This window comes from Mixophyes fleayi, chromosome 1 (genome assembly GCF_038048845.1).
Source record: "Mixophyes fleayi isolate aMixFle1 chromosome 1, aMixFle1.hap1, whole genome shotgun sequence".
Classification (NCBI taxonomy): Eukaryota; Metazoa; Chordata; class Amphibia; order Anura; family Limnodynastidae; genus Mixophyes; species Mixophyes fleayi.
In genome coordinates this window covers 89,477,290-89,498,938 of record NC_134402.1, presented here as the reverse complement: position 1 = coordinate 89,498,938, position 21,649 = coordinate 89,477,290, and the positions used below count along the sequence as shown (strand labels likewise).

The 21,649-nt window shown below is 40.0% G+C and overlaps 1 protein-coding gene across 2 annotated transcripts in view; it reads right to left on the bottom strand.

Moving 5' to 3' along the window:
- Nucleotides 1–21,649, bottom strand: part of LOC142139997 (putative ATP-dependent RNA helicase DDX60) — a 382,899-nt gene that overhangs the window by 156,032 nt on the left and 205,218 nt on the right. For both annotated transcript variants that reach the window (XM_075197859.1, XM_075197866.1), the window contains exons 21-24: nucleotides 14,782–14,897; nucleotides 8,842–8,975; nucleotides 2,076–2,185; nucleotides 1,001–1,105 (exon numbers count right to left, since the gene is read on the bottom strand). In XM_075197859.1, coding sequence (XP_075053960.1) covers nucleotides 1,001–1,105; nucleotides 2,076–2,185; nucleotides 8,842–8,975; nucleotides 14,782–14,897 — 465 coding nt within the window. The remainder of the gene's footprint in view (nucleotides 1–1,000; nucleotides 1,106–2,075; nucleotides 2,186–8,841; nucleotides 8,976–14,781; nucleotides 14,898–21,649) is intronic.

Sequence of the window (21,649 nt, the reverse complement as noted above, 5' to 3'; positions counted from 1 at the left end):
AGAACCCATTGCCTGTTGGCTAGTGTTCCACAGAACCAACCCCTTGTGTCCCAGTAGAAAACAGAACCCATTCTCTACACACCAAAGTACAAAAGAATACATTTCCTGGTGACCAATGTAACATAGAACATATACTTTGATGCGTCAGTAGGCAATAAAGCTCATTTAACGATAAGCATTGTCCAATATGTTTCTTGGTGTCCAGTGTAAAAGAGAGCCCATTCCCTGATGTCCTGTTTCTTTTTCTCCTCTGAACTCTGGCAGCCTATCAGATGTTAGATAAGGAAAAGAAAGTAAAGTCTCTGGCCCCAAAAAATAGAGGTTGAGAGTGATTAGTTTTCAGTCCTCAGGTGAACTTGCTGCTGGAGTTCAGTGTACAAGACAAAAAAGAGCTGCTGGACGCCAACAGAGGCCGGTAGCAGCTCTGAAACACAACAGTCCAGACTGAGCAATCCTGGCGGGTCTTAAGGTGTGGTGTTGGCTAAAAGGAGCGATATGCGTCCCTCCACTTGCTCAATGCAACTGAGCTTTAATTGCGCTTCTGATATTTAGGTATACTTGCTTTTTCTGTTTAAGTAAGTGTAAGGTTTTTTGTTTTTTTTAAACAAATGATTGAAAGTTTCATAACTGTGTTTTTTAGAGGATTCTGTATGTGATTGGCTGCAGGTACATGAGGGTTTAGGGCATGGCTATGTGCAAGAGTTATGATTATACTTGTTAGGATCCTCTTGGAGGAAGCAACTTACAAGGTTAAAGGTCCTACATGTCCCAGTTTTCTAAGTACAGTACTCTTGTTGCATTATAAATCTTTAACTCACAATGCTTATTTTCACATAAATTAGACTACTTTTATGGCTCCAGGTCACAATGGTGTCCAGGTTTTTAATTTCAAAATTAAGGAAGCTTTAAATTTGCAGATAGAGATGAATGATACTATATAAAACGATTATCAAACTCATTATAAACACTTTTTTATAAGTGGGTGTAATTGTATTCTTACCTTTACATTTGGCATTGTTGGCCATGCTTTCACCATGCTGTCATACAACTGTATACTTTCCCGTGGAGATAATGTAAGATCTTGGGGAATGCCATACTTCTTCATCTAATTTATATTGTACAAGAACGGTCAATGTTTATGCATATCTGAACACATTTAAAATTGTATGCAGTCACCCATTATCTCAAATGTAATGGAGATTATACACTTATTCTATAGAATGTAAACATATATTCATGTTTGTATTTACTTTACTATGTCTATAACTGTATGTTTTTACTTCTAAGACAATTAAACCAAATACAGTACATCATATAACCCAGCTGAAAAGATATAAATTCATACATTTCTGTTAGCAAACACTTAAAAAACACATTATCTGAAAATGCTGTCCATGAAGACATCACATTAAGCTATGTTTATAAAGATATGTGCTCATATTTTAACCCATAACATGCACCCAAATATTTATATACAGATGGCATACACTCTAAGGTGAACAGTATAATCAAGCGCCACTCACTTGATACACTGAATTTGATGTTCACCTTTAGCCATACCGCTCTTTCATTAGTTATATGGAGAAGGTGAGGTTAAGCACATTACTGTGGATACTCCTCCGTTTAGGAGTCTCCACATTGCGCTGTTTGTTATGTGATTAATACTTCATTGGTGTAAATCGATGATATTACAACATACATGAAATAGTAAGAAATTTGTGAAAATTGTGGACGAGAAGAAGGTGTTACATGGGTAAAACAAATAATAGGTTAACATTGTGTGTTGGTTTGTGCATTTGTAAAATTCAGAGCTATAGCTTGAGAATTCGCATTATATGCCAGGCACTAAAAAATAACCTAGCTAATGCAAACACTCTTTTACAAACTAACCTAGAATATAAACATTGGGGATTCATTTCCGAAACAGTCTATAAAATACAGACCTACCCTTTAAAAAGTTTGTTAGGTCAATAAGCAAAAGATAATCATTTGAATGTTGTAAATTAAAATTAAACTGGGTAATTAGCATTTACTTTTATTTATGTTTTATGAAAGAGAATCATTTCTATACTTACATGATGGATTGTTAGTGCAGCACATGGATGAAAATGCTCAAAGTTAATGTTGGAGTCTTGCACAGAACAAATATGGGTTTCCAGGTCATTAAATCTGTGTTCATGCACCACTATACAATAGAAACATACATTTAGCACTTATAGTATTTTTACGTTAACTTCCCTAGTATACTTAAGTTAATGCTGCCTGCCTCTCCATAGGGTTACATATTTTCCTAGATATTAAAGCCAAAATCTTTGAGACAGCATAAACAATGACAATTCTGCTTCTTTAGCTTTTACCAAATGTATACAGTGGGGTGAAAAAGTATTTAAACCCTTTAAAAGTCAACAGATTTGTCTGTATTACAAATGACACTTACAGAGGTTGTTCCAGACAGTACTTTTATTGCGAACCAGTATGCTTTTAAAAGTACATTTTCAAACTGATTTTTCATTACTTGTCTGTAGATTTTTTTAAAAATAAAAACTTAAAATTGCTGCTTACATAAGTAGTCAACCCCAGCAGTCTAGTAAATGGTAGAACCACCTTTTTGCAGCAATAATAGCTTTAAGTCTGTTATGGTAAGTTGCTACTACATTGTTTGGGAGTGATTTGTGGCCATTCATCCATGCAGATTTGCTCCAGGTTGTTCAGGTTAGTTGGATGATAGTTGTGGACTGCGATTTTTAAATAGTGCCACAGATTCTCAATTGGATTGAGATCTGGGGGTAAATGTATCAAGCTGTGAGTTTCCAGTGGGTTTTAAAAAAAATGGAGATGTTGCCTATAGCAACCAATCAGATTCAAGATATCATTTTGTAGAATGTGCTAAATAAATGATAACTAGAATCTGACTGGTTGCTATAGGCAACATCTCCATTTTTAAACCCCATTGTAAACTCGCAGTTTGATACATTTACCCCCTGGCCTTTGACTTGGCCATTGTAGAACATTCACCTTTTTGCTGTTAAACCACGCCTGTGTTGCTTTGGCTTTGTGTTTGGGATCATTGTCATGCTGAAAGATGAACTTTCTTCCAAGCTTTAGTTTTCTAGCAGACTGAAGCAGGTTGTCTTGCAATAACTCCTTATATTCACCATCCATCCTACAGTTTTAATAAGATGCCCAGTCCCAATGAGGAAAAGCATCCCCACAACATTATGCTGCTACTACCAAACTTCACTGCCGAGTTGTGTTTTCTGAGGAAAGGGCAGTATTAGGTTTGCGCCACATATAGTGTTTTGAATTGGGGCTAAAAAGATACATTTTTGTCTCATCTGACAACAAAGCCTTATCCCACATTTTACCTGGGTAACTCTGATGTTTTCTGTCAAACTCTAGACATACTTTAATGTGGTTTTTCTTGAGTAATGGCTGCTTTCTAGCCACACTCCCATACAGGCCAGTTGTATGCAGAGCTTTTGATATGGTTGACTGGTTCACCTTCACTCTAGTCTCAGACACTGAAGTTTGTAGAGCTTCTTCAAAGTGCTGTGGCTTCACTCGCAAGTCTCCTTCCTGCTCTGACTCTGAGTTCTGAAGGCCTTGTCTAGGGTGTGCCTGAGTGGTATGATACAGCTTCCATTTCCTCACAATTGATCCAATAGTGCTCACTGGAAATCCAAGCACTTGGATATTATTTTGTAGCCTTTTCCTATCTTGTGCATGATTATAACTGTACCTTTAAATTTCTTATAAAGCACTTTGGTCTTTATTTTCACAGCTTTCCATCAGATTCACAGTATGACTAGCCCCCAAAGCAAATTGAAATTTGAATTGGGGGGGGTGACTTTTTTATTTATTCATAGGTAGAGACTAATTGAAAGTCAATTATTAGGGCATTGTCTTTCATCTGTGAAAACCTGGAAGACATCAGAGAAGAAGTCCAGAAGACGTGATCAAGCACCAGAGTCTTGAGGACGGCGGCCGAGTGGATTCTAGCGGGGAAGATTCCAGAGGACGTCTGGATCCAGGTAAGACCCCTGTGGGCACCACCTCTACCAGGCCCTTGCCCAATCCTATATTCCCTTCCACTATCTGTGGGCACCAGACTCCGCTACATTGGGGGACCTGGCACAAGCAGCAATACGGTTGGCTTGAGCCTTCAAGTACCCCAGAGAGCCCTCAGGTACCCCAGAGAACCCTAAAGTACCACAGAGAGCAGGCTGTAGGCCTGAGGCAAAGTTAGTTTCAGGTTGAAAGCCTGTGGCCCCAAAATAAATGCAGCATTAGCATGCAGGCTTAGTTAATCCAGGTAGTGGGTAGTAGCAATTGAGGGGCATCTCGCTGATTAAAGACTGGTCTGTTCCCCTGCAGTGAGTAGGCGACAGGGAAAAGCAGTTGGCAGTGCAGCACAGCTCATTGATTCAGTTCCAGCAATTTAGACTGTGGGTGCACAGATTTGAGTTCCAGCAGCTCAGGCTGGTAGCTCCACTTCCGTGCCGTGTACTTTATAAGGTGTGGGTCAATCTGTTCTAAGTTCTGGCAGTGGCCACTGATGGTCCCAGGCAAGCTCTTCCCGCTTTGTGAACGTGCTTTTCCAGACTGGTCCCTGGACTGAACACTTCCTAAATGGTAAAGGAATAGCTACCCCTGTAAGTCCCAGGCTGTATGTGGGGTGGGGCTTGCCGTTAGGAACAGGAAAAACTGTAGTAGATCTTCCCGGAATTTCTTTGCAGGGACCAGGAGTCAGGCCCCCATTAAAAGGTAGACTCCCGATATACCCTTTCTTGTTTATGTATCATGTATTAGAAGTCTTGGAACTGTGTGAGATAGTCAAGGTAGTACACAACACTTAGTGGTAGCGAGTTGTAAGTTGTGCTGTGCCAGGTCAGATAGACTGTTGATAGGATCAGGACTGACTGTTATTTTGTAGCTAGTATAGGTGTGGATGGTACATACCAGCCAACAGATAGAGTTGTGGATGGAGTGTCTTCCTCTTTCCCTGCTCTAATAGGTATTGATAAATAGAGCATGGTCGAGTGCCCAGAGAAGATAGTGAGTCCAGGTGAGTATCACCTTCCTGTGTCGGTCTTCCTCTTGGCAAGGGCCTTCACCAGTACCATGGTGAATAGAATACTCGGCCAGGATCTGTCCCTGTCCTGAGTATTCTTAGCCCCATGTCCGGGCCAGAGCAATTTGAGGGAATGGCAAGTGGGGTATAGGAAAGTCTGTATACTCCTAACCACTACCTCGTACACTCGATTCCACAAGTGTATCTCTTCCTGCCAGTAATTGTGGTGTTTTCCTCCCTATGCTGATAAGTTGGGTAGTTGGTATGCCAAGGTCTAACAGCAGAGTTTTTCTAGGAAAGAGTGTCCGGTGCGTTTCGTAGTAGTCCCTCAGGATCCGGTAAGTACTTGGAGGTGCAGTGAAGGGATATGTGGTTTGTGAGGCCCTCTTCCTTAGGCACCCTTAACATTAGCACAGGGTTTGAATACTTGTGCAATCAACATTTCTTGGTTTTGATTTTTTTTAAACAAATCTGCAGACAAATAATGAGTTATGAGTTTGAAAATTTACTTTAAGAGCCTAAAAGTGCTCTCTGGAACAATCTATGTAAGTGTTATTTGTAATACATTTGTAATACTGACGAAACTGTTCCCGTTTTAGGGTTTGGATACCTTTGCAAGCCAAGGTGTATAGGCTAATGATAATACATTGCCACATATCATGTTCAATATTCTAAACTACTATCACACTTAAATTCCCTAGTGAATCTCTGAAAGTGGTGATAAAATAAAAAAAAATCAATCAATATAGCTTCTTTTAATGAGAAATGGGGCTTAGGTTGAGTTGAATGGAAGTAAAAAACAACCTTTTCCATTATGCAGACTTTCTACATGTAGAGGGGCGTTACTTGGAAGGGAAAGGGGTTACATGGGAGAGAAGAGGCAGGCTGGTGTAGCCTGAGTACAGTAAGGGCATGTTAGCACACCTTTATACTTGTGTAGATGTGGAAGCTGGCAAAGATGTGTGTCTTAGGATGCGCCTGTTACACCCCTGGTACAAGGTCAGTCATCATGATGATGATCATCAGCACGGACCATGCCCCTGTCTTTTAAGTAACTTGTTATGTAAGGGTAGTTGATCATTTTGAGTGATTTTGTGTTATTTCATTTACACATGCACATGTGTTTGTTAATCACATGTGGTGCAAATTGTGTTAACTCAGTTATTGTAGTGTTCACAGATTTATATATAAGTAATTAATACATATTTTTTAATGTTATGGGTTTTTTGGAATTCATTGATAATGATCATTTGCTACAAATTTTTTTGGATTGTTACCACGATGATTAGGAGGATCTTGTGATAAATGGACACATAGGGCCTCACACAGATTTGGACGTTAGCAAAATACACGTTTACATACTGAGCATCACACATTACTTGCATCTTACGCACTATGTAGAGTAGGAAGCATCAGCAGATATGCCTGTCAGCACGAATCCTACATCATGTTTGGGCAGCATGGTGGCTACAGCACTGGGTTCAATTCCCGACTATGGCCTAACCTGTGAAGAGTTTGTATGTTCTCCTGGTGTTTGCGTGGGTTTCCTCCCACACTCCAAAAACATACTGGTAGGTTAATTGGCTGCTAACAAATTGACCCTAATCTGTGTCTGTGTGTCTGTCTGTTTTTGTTAAGGAATTTAGATTGCAAGCCCCAATGGGGCAGGGACTGATGTGAGTGAGTTCTCTGTACAGCGCTGCGGATTTAGTGGCGCTATATAAATAATAATAATCTTTTCAAAAAAGTAATTAAGTATAAAAACATACACCTTGAACATAGAGCATGAAATCGGACCCAGTCAAAAGAATACAATGCATTATAATGGTCATTGCGTTCGCGACTCTGGTCAGCACAAGTTGACCGTCGTCTGCCAATTCCCGTTTTTTATTAACCATTGGAATGCCACCCGGACACCCAGAATCTGCCAGTCTGGACCCATGGAAATAGGCGAGTAAATAAACTGGTTAAAGAGGGATGTGTTTATTTACAATAACATTTATTTTTTCACGGTGTGTTTGCACTTTTTTTTACTATTTTCTCAAGGTACACTACAAAGCATGCTGATCAGTAGTGCACCATAGAAAACTGATGGAATTTCCCTTTAAATTTATTTATGCTTTAGGCCCCCAAAATTGTAGATTGCAACCTAGACTGTCAGCGCTACAGCTGATTTCACTTTTTTTTCTTTCATTTATTTAATATCTTTCAAAGGCCGGTACCACAAGATCCTTTAAGCATATGTTAATGAAATGTATGCAATTTGTGTAGTATGAAGATTTGCACCTGCAACTCTGCATAGAAGACAAGTTGCATACTTTACCCTTACACATTTGACATAAATTGCTTACAATTCTACATAAGGCCCATAACGTTTTAGGATAAGAAGCTATATTGATTTGTTGTTGTTTTTTACTTCTAAATCACTTCTGAGAATTATTTAGACAACATAAGTGCTATAATTGTATTTGTTTAGAATGTAAGTGAATGACATTTTATTGTTTTATAATGAAGGTAATAGGAAAAGTGGCGGTATTGCATACCGCCGTGTAAACCCCTACTTCGACCACTGATCAGACTCATAACCTATATTGCCTAGCTGATCAAAGCAAACACTAGAAAGACATTAAAGGTTGAAGAAAAATACACAAAAGAAAAGTTATTATTGTAGATAATACACATAAAGTCTGAAAGAAGCACAGACGATACAGAAGGGGAGAAAGCCACGTGGACAACATAAATACACTTGGTGTTAATGAAACTGGTAAAATCCAGAGACTATGAATTTGAAAGAATCATTATGCTTATTTAATAGTAATAGTTTGCAGGGTGTGGGTGCAGGACTATCCGCTGCCTGAGTCTGTAATATGCTATCCAATCATACCTCCCTGAGGAGAAAGGCCTCCCTGAGGAGAAAGGGGAGTAGAGGCCAGCCCCTAAAATGCTTGTGCCCCAGTGTGGCCATGCCCCCAACACAGTGTGACCACATACCCTAGGTGAAGCAACTCTACCCTAGTCATCTAAGGAGGCAACATGTAGCTGTACCGCGGCCCCAAATTCCTCTTGGCAGCCCTAATATGCAGGGGGTACCCGTGTACCGGGCCCGGGCTCACCAGGGGGCCCGGCGGCACACTCTAACCAGGGGGCCCGCTATCTTCAGCCTGGCTGTCACTGTGACAGCCAGACTGAAGACAGCAGCGAAGACGCTTCAGCAGTGGAACGCATCCACCAACAGGAAGTTCCAAATGCTGGACTTCCTGTTGGTGGAACACATATGCGTTCCACTGCGGGAGTTAAGGTCTGAAGTATCTCTCTCCCTCCCTCTCCCCTAATACTAATATATATATATATATATATATTATGGCCTCCCTTAACTTACCTTTCAATAGCCTAAGTCTGACCCCCTTCATGGAAGAGAGGACCAGGGAGGGAGCTGGATCGTGACCACAAAAGGTAATTATTTTTTTTTGGTTTTTTTTTTCTACAGGATTTTTTTTTTCATTGCCTTGGGCCCCCTTTCCCCCTGGGCCCCCAGGCACCTGCCCATCGTGCCCAGTCGGAAAGATGGCCCTGGTTCATGAAGGGGGGGTCATCGGGGGGGGGGGGGGCCTGCATGCTTCATTGTACTGGGCCCCACAATTTCTGATGCTGGCCCTGCTAATATGCATTGGCATATGCCATAAATAAGCAAATAAAAAATTTAATTTACATCACCTTAAAATTATTTTCCGTGCTACACATTACTAGGATAACAAAAGATAAAATATTACCCAGTCGAACTTTGTAAGACTTCTTTTCTGACTTTATTGTGTTTTTCTTTCCTCCTTTTTGAGATACTTTTGACACATGACTGGTTTCTTTTTCATCAATTTGCTGCCAGTATCGTTTTACCAATTGTAGCCATCTAGACATTAAAATACATTTTGGTTAATCTGAATCCCACTGCACAAAACTGCAAAGTGCTCACTGAATGATTGATTTACATTATACCCTGTTTGATACATGCTTAAATATTTCTGATATATAATAAATTATGGCTGAAGAGTCAAGTAGTTTTGAAAAGAATGAATAAGCTATTCCATTTTATTAAACTGAACTTGAGATCTGCATCAAGATTTAATTGACTTATTTAATATAACTGTACTGTGTGACATTGTGTGAATTACCTATTCTAGAAAAGTAGGTCAACTACGAATTTGTGCTGTAAAAATTATAGATTAAGCATAGTAATTTCCTTAAGGTATTTATGAGAGAGAATCCATTTTAAAGGAGATTTTTTGTGGGTCCAATAGACAGAGGTCCACCTAATAAAAGAGTCTTTATAAAGGAATGGTAGTATGGGTCCTCTGAACAGTACAATAAATTATATTCTTGAAAGAGAATGTGTAGCAAAAAAAAAGTGATTGCAGTACCGTGTCAGCTAGAAAAATGTGTACATGATACATAATATAGTGTACAAGGTGCCCTGAGGAAATTTACATTGGAGAGACCAAACTGAAACTGCAATCCAGGATGAATCTATACAGACACACAGTAAAGAAGAATCTGGACACCCCCGTGGGTAGCCACTTCTCTGGAGCAGGACACAGTATGACAGATTTAAAAGCCTTAATACTGAAAGTTTTTTTAAAAATGACAGGAAGAGCAAAATCTGGGAATTCAAGTTGATAAGAATATTCCACTCATAGACTCAAGGACTCAACCTAACACCTGGATTTATGACCTACTACATAGACACACTTCCCACCCCACAGCCAGGGCTGCTGAGAGGGGAGGGGCATGCCAGGGGCCCGGCCCGGGCCCTCACTGCTGGCGTTCAGTGAGGAGCGCCGCACAGAAGAAAGTAGACAGAAGAGAGAAGAGAAGAAAAGAAAAGAAAGATGAAAGAAGGCAATACAAAGTAAAGGAACGGAGGAAAGGCACAGCATGATGAGAGGGTAGGGGGGAAAGAAAGAGAGAAAGGCACAGTTTGGTGATGAAGAAGAGGGGGGGAGAAAAAAAGGCACAGTTTGGTGATGAAGAAGAGGAGGGTAGCGAGAGAGAGAGGCACAGTTTAATTATGAAGAAGAGGGGGAGAAAAAGGCACAGTTTGGTGATGAAGAAGGGGGGGAGAGAGAAAGGCACAGTTTTGTGATGAAGAAGAGGGGGAAAAGAGATAAAGGCACAGTTTGGTGATGAAGAAGAGGGAGGGAGAGAGCAAAGGCACAGTTTGGTGATGAAGAAGAGGTGGGGGGAGACAGAGATGCACAGTTTAGTGATGAAGAAGAGGTGGGAGGAGACAGAGAGGCACAGTTTGGTGATGAAGAATACGGGGGGAGAAAAAGGCACAGTGTGGTGATGAAGAAGAGGGGGATAAAAAGGCACTGTTTGGTGATGAAGAAGAGGGGGAAGAGAGAGAAAGACACAGTTTTGTGATGAAGAAGAGGGGGGTAAAGAGAGAAAGGCACAGTTTGGTGATGAAGAAGAGGGAGGGAGAGAGAAAAGGCACAGTTTGGTGATGAAGAAGAGGTGGGAGGAGACAGAGATGCACAGTTTGGTGATGAAGAAGAGGTGGGAGGAGACAGAGAGGCACAGTTTGGTGATGAAGAAGACGGGGGAGAAAAAGGCACAGTGTGGTGATGAAGAAGAGGGGGGGGGAAAAGGCACAGTTTGGTGATGAAGAAGAGGGGGAAGAGAGAGAAAGACACAGTTTTGTGATGAAGAAGAGGGGGGGAAAGAGAGAAAGGCAGAGTTTGGTGATGAAGAAGAGGGAGGGAGAGAGAAAAAGGCACAGTTTGGTGATGAAGAAGAGGGGGAAGAGAGAGAAAGACACAGTTTTGTGATGAAGAAGAGGGGGGGAAAGAGAGAAAGGCACAGTTTGGTGATGAAGAAGAGGGAGGGAGAGAGAAAAAGGCACAGTTTGGCGATGAAGAAGAGGGGGGGGAAGAGAGAAAGGCACAGTTTGATGATGAAGAAGAGGGGGGGGGAGAGAGAGAAAGGCACAGTTTGGTTTGGTGATGAAGAAGAGGGGGGAGAGAACAGTCCAGTTTGGTTTGGAGATGAAGAAGAGGGGGGGAGAGAGAGAAAGGCACAGTTTGGTTTGGTGATGAAGAAAAGGGGGGGGAGAGAGAAAGGCACAGTTAGGTGATGAAGAAGAGGGGGGGGAGCAGCATGTCACAGTGTGGTGATGAAGAAGAGGGGGGTAGCAGCATTGCAGAGTGTGAAGGGGGTAAAAGCAGCATGGCAGAGTGAGGAAGGGGTGCCAGGAGAAGGGGGAAGCAAAAGCAGCATGGCACAGTGTGATAAAGGGGGCCAGGTGAAGGGGGGAAAAGCAGCGTGGAGGATGCAGTGTGATCATAGGGGAGCATAGAATGGTTGAGATGAAGGGGCACAGTGTGATCATAAGGAGGCACAGCGTCATGATGATGAAGGGGCACAATAATGTGTGTGATGGCACAGGGAGCTTTTGGCAATGTAGTGTGTGTGAGGTAGGTGGTGGCTAATTAATGGGTGCTATTTTGCTTGTGGGGTGATGGTGGGGCAATGTAATAGTGGGGACTATTAATTTAAGATGGGGTGGTTGGGGGCTATTGATTGTGGGGGTGAGTTTAGGGAGAATTAGGTCTCTTTATTAAATGTGACAATGAATTATTTCATAGCAGTGATGGTTGCGAGACATAGGTATATTTCTGAAATGTAAATACTATTAATTTATTGCTGGGGCTGTTTGTAGGGAGGGAAATAGGATAATTTATTAAATGGGAATACTATTATTTTAATGTTGGAGCTGGAGGAAGGCCTAATTATTAATTGTGGGTGGTATTGATTTAACGCTGGGGCTGTTTGGAATTATCTAAATGTACCCATATTTTTAAATAGGGCCCCAGGCCTTCCAGGATCCAGACAAGCCGCAACTAAAGAAACCTGCAGCCACAGATGGTGAAAGTGAGAAGAACAGGTAGGAGAGAGCAGGAGAGTGTGTTTAATATTGTGATTCTAGTGGGGCAATGCCAATTTTTGGTGAGTGTTCTGCCCAATGCAGCGGTTCCCAAAGTGTGCGCCACAGCTCCCTGGGGTGCCACGGTGCTGTCACAGGGGTATCGCGGACACCCTTGCAAGAGAGGAAGAAGAAGGAAAAAAATGCTGAAGGGGGGACAGAGTGAGAGCTGATGAAGAGGGGGACAGAGTGTGAGCTGATGAAGAGGGGGACAGAGTGTGATCTGATGAAGAGGGGGACAGAGTGTGAGCTGATGAACAGGGGGAAGGAGTGTGATCTGATGAAGAGGGGGACAGAGTGTGAGCTGATGAAGAGGGGGACAAAGTGTGAGCTGATGAAGAGGAGGACACAGAGTGTGAGATGGCGAAGAGAGGGACACAGTGTGAGATTGAAAAGGGGGACACCACAGAGTGTAAGATGGCGAAGGGGGACACAGAGTGTGAGATGATGAAGGGGGACACATAGTGATATGGTGAAGGGGCGCAGTGATATGATGAAGGGGCACAATATGATGGTGAAGAGGCCTAAATACATCTTATGTTATTTTGACCCAACTACTTAAAAAACGGGACACCCGATAATTATTTTGGCTTAGGGGTGTCTTGAAAAAATTATGGTGACCCTAAGGGTGCCTTCAACTGAGAAAGTTTGGGAACCACTGGCTCAATGTAAGGGGCAGGTAAAGACTGTGAACTCTTTCTGTACACACTGCATTCTTTCTATACTACACTGTGGTGCTAGATGTCCTGAAAGCCAGGAGTGCTTGGACATATGTCACACTCCGGCGAATTCAGGGCCTAGTGATTTTGACCTGCTAGCCATGCCCCAATGTTGCATAGCCACGCCCCAATTGTATGACCACACTCACTAGAACGCTTGTGCTGCCACCACTAGGCGGCCCAAATGTTTTCAGTGTGCTCGACTATAAGGGGGGCCCCATGAAGTTGTTGTAGCGGGGCCCTGAATTCCTCTTGGAAGCCTTGCCCACAGCAGAGTGGCTGAGCAGATCTCTGAACTCCTAGCACTTTCACTCTTCCACCCGTAACAAAAACCTCCGTTTTATTACCTGGCTTATCTTAATGATGTATCCCTCACCCCCAGTACAAATTGCTTGATGTAACATCTCTTAAATGTTATGCCCTTTTCTCAGTCATTCATTTGTAAACTTGCCTGATAAAGGGACCTCTGTGCTCTAAGAGCTAGCAAATATAAAAATGTATTTTGGTTAGCCAATAAAGGTATCACTCCTATAATACTTTTATCTTTTTTGACACAAAAGTATTCAACATCACATATATACTTGAAATTGATATTAATAAAATGGATGCAAAATGACTAACTGTATCCAGTGAAATTAGATTCTTTATTGTATAGATAATTTTGTTACGGCATTGGATTAAGTGCTTTAATGTATTGTAAGCTATTGACAAAATTTTAGGGCCATTAGTAAGCAATCTATCAGCAGACACTGAACAAAATGTACACCGGTTACTATGAAGAGCTTGTCACTAACATTTTTTTATGGACTGTCCTGCAATCGGGCTGGTTGAGGATTTGGAGTATGGGGCGCACTGTGCATTCTTTAGAAAAAAAAGATTAATAATAACGATTTACCCATTTGGGACCATCCATTTCAATACTTGGACTTGCATAAACATTTTTTTTGTTTCATCTCACTCATCAAATTCCTCCTGTTATTTACCTGCAGAGAAATTGGTGACTGTAGTGATATTGTGATCTCAGGTGATTTTTTTGGGGGGGTGGTTAGAGAACTGTAGGTCGACTTGCCTTTAATAAAACTTACGATTAGAAAGTCGACCTGTAAATTACACAAAAATGTGATTAAATCATTATTTATTATATTCTCTAGTAGAGGGGGGCTGATCTATGTGTCCATATTCTGCCTAGACATAGAGTGCCTGATTCAAGCCTAAATGCAACTTGCATGCAAGCTGTGGTTTAAACAAGAGCATGGAACTTGACCATAGTTCTGCCCGTATTTAAATCCAAGATTTCGATTTGGATCTAGGTGTAAGTACGTTCTGCCTAAATATTACATGTTGTACAGACAGAACAGAGTACAGTATGGGCCCAAGCATATGTGCATTATAAGGTCACATCAGAATGCATACAAAAAAAGTCTGTGTGCACTAGTATATCTTGCTACTACATGCTGCTGTGCTGGCACAGTACATTTGTGTACTACCTAAGGCTGAAGCTAATACTTATTGGACTATTGCTGTCCTCCTATTCGATATTAGCTGTTTCTAGTTCCACCTGTTGTTATCTAACACTGACCTATTGCTGTGCTCCTTTCCTGCATTGGCTGTGTCTGGTTCCACATCAACTAGAAAAATATATTAATGTCACATAGAATGAAGGCCAGACTCAAGCTGCCAAATAATACCAGCACTTCGGCATTTGTCATCCCAATTATGGCCTAATCTTGACTTAAAAGAATAAAGATTAGTTAGTAGCAATAATTTTTTAAAAGTTTCAAGGAGAAGAATCAAAGAGAAGGTACTGTTTTCATTTTCCTATATAATGGCCATAAAATAATATATATTAATTCCACTCTTCTATCTAAAGGAAGTTCTATCAATTACAATAAATATAAAAATGAATCAAGTGAAAAGAACACATTGGCAAAATGTGAAAATGAGTCTAGTCATGGAGGAGGAAAAGCCATGAAGTGGTTAAAGTCATATTTATAGTATGGTAAAAATATACTTACCCAGTTAAGTGTTCCGGGTTGCTAACTGTTGCAGACAAAGCCAGGAATGGACAGCGAATCATGGCTAGTATGTGCTCCCAATCTTCTGCTCCAATTTCTCCTCCCAAGCAGTGGACCTTGCATTGTAAAATATACTTTTGAGTACTAAAGTCTTTGTATCACAACATTTACAGACACATAAATATTGACTTTGATCTACAAATCATAAAGTCACACTTTAGGGCATAAGGGTAGTAGTGTAGGGAAGAGACCCTAACACATTACATTAAGACAAACTCTGCCTCCTGGGAGTTGTTAGTATCAGCTAAGCTCCTGTTGGATAGTTCCTTTTCCATTTCTGTTTAGATCTGTAGGATGAAGTTATTTTTCTTGTGTCTAAATAAATTTAAACTGTATTGTTTTACAATAAAATCTACATAAAATAAATGCAACCATTAATATTACTATAAGCTTGTCAAGATTATTGCATAGCCTTCTTGTTCTAAAATCTAGAGCACTATCAGAAGCGGAGTTCATGATAGGATAGTGGATCTTGCCTTTAAGGAAAATTATAAGTTGCCAATGTCAAACCAACCACTGAATTTGGACACCACATGGACAAGTTAATTTCATCAAAAGCCCAGTAAATTACCAATATTTCTTTGGAATGTGGGACAGTGGTTGAAGTGGAAATTTAGAAGAGGCGGCATGGAAAATGTAACTGAATGGTCCCTTAGCCCCTGAAGCTTTAGGTAATTCAATACATGTAAATTCATTTAGCCCTCATTATGACATATTTTTTTAATACTAGTCAATAAACCACAAAGATATGGTGATGAAAACTATTGATTCCGTGTCTGAATAATATGAAGTATTACACCCACAAATACAAAATAAAAAGGCATTATCCTTTACTGCCCTTGTATTGGGGTTCAAATAAAAAAACATTATATCCAATTTGTTATGAGGATACAATATAGGACAATTTTTAAAGAAAGCCCCCACAAGAAGAAACTACTTCTGTACATATAAATCCAAAACTGGGGCATAAATTGTCTTTATAATTCACAAAGGAGAGTGATAGGGTACTCCAACCCTTCCAAAAAATCTGACATTAAAATTCTGAATCTGCATTAATATTAAATGCAGAGATTATCTTATGCGCTCACTGACTAAATAAAAACAATGATTCTATTATAAAATGTATAATGACCTCTATTATGAATCAATAAATACTTATTTTATTGTCCCTATGTGATCAAACTATAGGTAAAAACAGCATGTAATAACAACAGATTAAAACAATGAATATATATACACTCAAGTATTCCCCTGGATAAGCCAAGGTGGATAAAACAGGCACTGAAATCTATTAACAGTGGATAGATCACAGAATCAAATATACATTTTCCTGACTTGCTAAAAACAGAAAATCCAAATAACAGTAATATATTGGGTGCTGCCGATATGATGTAATGATAGTGTTCAAATAAGGTCCAATTCCAATAACGGAGAGTGTATTGAAGATAATGTACCTAATAGAGGATGGTATTGATTGATATATATCCCACAATTGGTGGGGCCAATACTTGTGATTGCGTGGCTGGGAGTGATAAAGTCAGTCTCTTGTAGCGGTCCTGCTGCTGGATTGCAGCGTGTAGCGTGCAGATTAGTGTTCCAGATAATCCAGACAGCAGTGGGTGATCAATTCCACTACTGTGAGGGTGAGTGAGAGGTCCACAGGACCCGTGTCGCTCGCTTTCGGTTCTGGCTTGCGCGTCTGAGGTCACTTCCGGTTGGTTACTATTGGCCAATAGATGAAATGTGGGCGGAGTCCCAATGCATTTCGTCTTAGAAGACTTTCTCAAGGGAGGTAATTGCGATGTTGGTAGATGTTCATTTATAGAGCTCCCAATTGTGTATTGATCTCTGATTGGGTGATCACGCTATTAATGTATCTTTGATCCGTGGTGATCGCGCTATCAGTGTAACTTGGATCCGTAGTGTACCTTAATTCTCCAGATGTTCATATACAGAAACTACATGAATTCTGGGAACTGTAGTGCAGAATGAAGCTCTGAAATCTGTATCAATCCAAGATCATGTCATGACCTTCTGATTACCCATATGTACCATATATCTTGATGTGATTCTTGTAATAATTCAATCACCTGTATGTTATAATAATATGTTTGTTTAACAAATAAATATAAGGTACAAAATTGGGAGTTTTTATGTGCATATGTATGCATAGTAGGTATTACAATATAAATACAATTATCTTAATTTTCATCTTATCATGTCTAAACAATATTCTTAGCAATGATATTTACAAAGTGGTTATGGTGTTATCTCAGTATTCTTAGCAGCGATATTGACAAAAGTGGTTTTGGTTTTATACACATAAAAATTAATATGTGTATCAGCCAGTGGTATACTGATTGGAATGCACACTGATACCAAATACTTATTATGAGTTAGTGCATATGGGATCAAGGTGGTAATATTCATCCATTGCATCTGACAGGCATAGTGTTAGTGATGTAACCTCTTTCAGTTGTATATAGGATTCCACAGTAGTTCAATATGCGTTGTTATGATCCCATAATGATCTGTTATGGTGATGGTCCCAGTATGCTTCTCTACACAACCACCTGCCCATATAAACCAGTATTGACACTGTCCAAATAGAGAGACGAGTTCCTACTGCACTAGGTGTTCTCGAGTAGTCTGCCATCCCGTTACTTACCTAGCTCCGCCTTGCTTGGCTTCCAAGTTCAGGTGGGTTTGGGCATGGCCAAGGTGGTATGGCCGTAGGTCTCGTTCCTCACAAATTGGATCAGTGCCTGGTTTGGCAAGGTGCCGTGCAGATAGAACTACCATATGGGGGACTCTGTCGGTCAATGCAAGGTGAGATCTAGTTCTATATTCAGTCCATTTGGTGTGAGGGTTCTGACCAAATAAATTGCTTTTGATTCTTCTCTGTTCAGTTTGGGTATTATGTTACCCCCTCTCCAGTTTTGAGTCACTTGTTTGATACCGATAAAGGATGTACCTTGATGGCTACAATTATGGGTGTCATTGTAGTGTTTGGATAAATGGTGATTCTTAAATCCTATTCTGATATTCCTCAGATGCTCCCTGATCCTAGTTTTAAGGGTCCTAATAGTTCTACCGATGTACTGTTTGCCACATTGGCATTGTAATAAATAAACCACATTCATGCTGTTGCAAGTGATGAACTCTTGTATTTTGAAGGTTTTCCCATTAGAGGTCGATACATAATCAATAACAGGTTTGGTGCTTCTGCATTTTAACGTTTTACAGTTAGAACATGTCCCACAATAGAAACCTCTTGTGGGTACCTGTTGGCTAAGCCAGTTAGAATCTGTACATGGGGTATTGACAGGGATGTAGCTGGATGTGATCGATTTTTTTATATCAGGTGCCTTTTTAAAAACCAATTGTGGGTACTTGGGAAGTATCTGGCCTAATACTGAATAATACTGAATCTTGTTTAAGGATATTCCAATGCTTGTATAGAATTCTCTTAATGTGGATTGCATCTCCCGAGTAGTTGGATACAAAGTAAATGGGTTCTGGTTTGTTTATCTTGGGAGATATGGTGCCATTTGTCTCTAATGTATTTTTATACTTCAAAAGATCGTTCCTACTTGTACTCTTCACTTTCTGATAGGCCTCGTCTATAGTTTTTTCATTATACTGTTTTTCTAGAAACTGTTGTTTCATAATGTCACTTTGTGTGATGTAATCATTCATGTTTGTACAGTTACGGCGAATACTTGTGAACTGGCTAAAGGGAATGCTCTTTAGCCAGTTAGGATGGTGGTTACTGTTGGATAGGATGAAACTGTTTACATCTACTTGTTTTCTAAATGTACGGGTGGCTAGTTGTTCATTCTGAATGATTATCTCGAGGTCTAAAAACTCAATTGATAAATGGCTATAGTTGGCTGTGAATTGAAGACCATATTGGTTGTCATTAATCTGTCTTATAAATTGAAATAGGTCATTCTCAGATCCCTTCCAAATGATCAGCACATCATCAATATACCTTTACCAGAGCACCAGGTTTGTCGCCCAGCCATTGTTGGCCCATATGTGGTGGAGAATTAAGGTATACTACGGATCCAAGTTACACTGATAGCGCGATCACCACGGATCAAAGATACATTAATAGCGTGATCACCCAATCAGAGATCAATACACAATTGGGAGCTCTATAAATGAACATCTACCAACATCGCAATTACCTCCCTTGAGAAAGTCTTCTAAGACGAAATGCATTGGGACTCCGCCCACATTTCATCTATTGGCCAATAGTAACCAACCGGAAGTGACCTCAGACGCGCAAGCCAGAACCGAAAGCGAGCGACACGGGTCCTGTGGACCTCTCACTCACCCTCACAGTAGTGGAATTGATCACCCACTGCTGTCTGGATTATCTGGAACACTAATCTGCACGCTACACGCTGCAATCCAGCAGCAGGACCGCTACAAGAGACTGACTTTATCACTCCCAGCCACGCAATCGCAAGTATTGGCCCCACCAATTGTGGGATATATATCAATCAATACCATCCTCTATTAGGTACATTATCTTCAATACACCCTCCATTACTGGAATTGGACCTTATTTGAACACTATCATTACATCATATCGGCAGCACCCAATATATTACTGTTATTTGGATTTTCTGTTTTTAGCAAGTCAGGAAAATGTATATTTGATTCTGTGATCTATCCACTGTTAATAGATTTCAGTGCCTGTTTTATCCACCTTGGCTTATCCAGGGGAATACTTGAGTGTATATATATTCATTGTTTTAATCTGTTGTTATTACATGCTGTTTTTACCTATAGTTTGATCACATAGGGACAATAAAATAAGTATTTATTGATTCATAGTAGAGGTCATTATACATTTTATAATAGAATCATTGTTTTTATTTAGTCAGTGAGCGCATAAGATAATCTCTGCATGTTATTGTATTACTAGGGAGGGATCCCTGGCTCTGTTTGCAGCTCCTGCAATCACCAGGAGGTGAGCGCATAATCTCCATCCCTTTCTATTAATATTAAATGAAAATAGCATTGAATGACAAGGGTACAAAGCAAAATATTAAAAAGCGTGGTGCTGTAAATGTATATGCAACTTTATTGTTTTGCAAATTGGTCATTGCAAAATGTATTATTAATATGTTTTTTTATGGGATGGTACCTGAATAATATTGATCAAAAAAATAATCAGTGGTATTTGTCAACTCAAATCTTAATAATTCTGTTACTTTTAGGAGCTTCCTTTGAGTAGCTTCTCTAGCAGGTATATAATTATCTCATTCATTTTTTATATATCAGTATCTTATATATCAGTTCCTAAAAAGCATACTTAGGGCTAGATTTACTAAGCTGCGGGTTTGAAAAAGTGGGGATGTTGCCTATAGCAACCAATCAGATTCTAGCTATCATTTTGTAGAAGGTACTAAATAAAGGAAAGCTAGAATCTGATTGGTTGCTATAGGCAACATCCCCACTTTGTCAAACCCGCAGCTTAGTAAATCTAGCCCTTAATGTACAATCAAATGAAGAGCAAAACTATTTATCAGCATGATCTCCAATTACAATAGGAATCATCATATTTTTTTGTTATAATTTAATAGCTTTAGTAATAGCAAGTATTGTTATTATTTAATAACTATTTTAATATATATTGCATAATATAACAAAGAGATGCAAATCTTAATGGATACACTTTATATTTCAACATGCCTGTGAAATTAACTTCTACAATTTCCATTCACCAGTGTATTGTATTCAATGGGCCTGATTCATCTTCAGAAGTTCCATTGCGTTCTGTATCTTATGAGAAATTGCTCAGAAGCGGCCGTTCCCATGCCGATTCAAGTTCTGAGTACTCCGAAGTACGCTTCTTTTCAGATGCAAGGTTTGCACCCGCTCCAGGACAGCTGCTACTGATGGATGATAGCAGTGTCGGACTGGGGCATGAAGGGCCTACCGGGGGAATGCAGTGATAGGGGCCCACTACATTGGGGCGTGGCCAACTGTAAGAGTGGGTGTGGCCAGTCAAGGGGGTGTGGTCAGCCCATGTAGGGCAATATATATATATATATATATATATATATATATATATTTCTCATTCAAGCTTTAATATAAGTGGCTGGCTTATGTGATTACTTTACTAATGAAACATTAATTTTAATGTTCAATGTATATTTATTGAGATGTAGCTGATAAAAAAAAATAAACATATGTATATACATATTTAAGAAGACCCTTCATAGCATGATTATTACTTGACTGCTTGATTAAATATGTCAAATGTAGCCAGGCCACATGTGTAGGATTTTTTTTAGCTGCCAGATGCTGTCTGACCGCAACTTAGGTATGTGTGTTGAGAAGGAAAAAGGTAAACCTACCTCACTGGTCTGAGACATTACTTGAGTTCAGCTATGATTGTTGTCAGTGATGTAGTCAAGCCAATTCCTTTATGGCCGCAGAAAAGCACTGACCACAACACTCAGTCTCACACCCAGTACAAAGGGCATCCGGGTCAGACTGTCCAAAAGATAAATGAGAATTACTTAAGGAACCAGTATAGTACTGTACAGACTATTCAGGAGACTCTTTAGTCTTGTAAGTCGTCTACACCATGCATAGAGCTCTACTCACTGCTTAAGTATTATAGCTGCACAAGCTGTTCTCTCCAATAAAGGAGACCTGCTGCAGCGGAACATGTCTGTGTGTCCACAAGAAAATTTAGTATTACATGTAACACAGGTATAGTGAAAGCACAGACTATCCAGTGGATCCCTAAGTCTTGGAAGTGTCTCTCTTAGACAGATTGTGA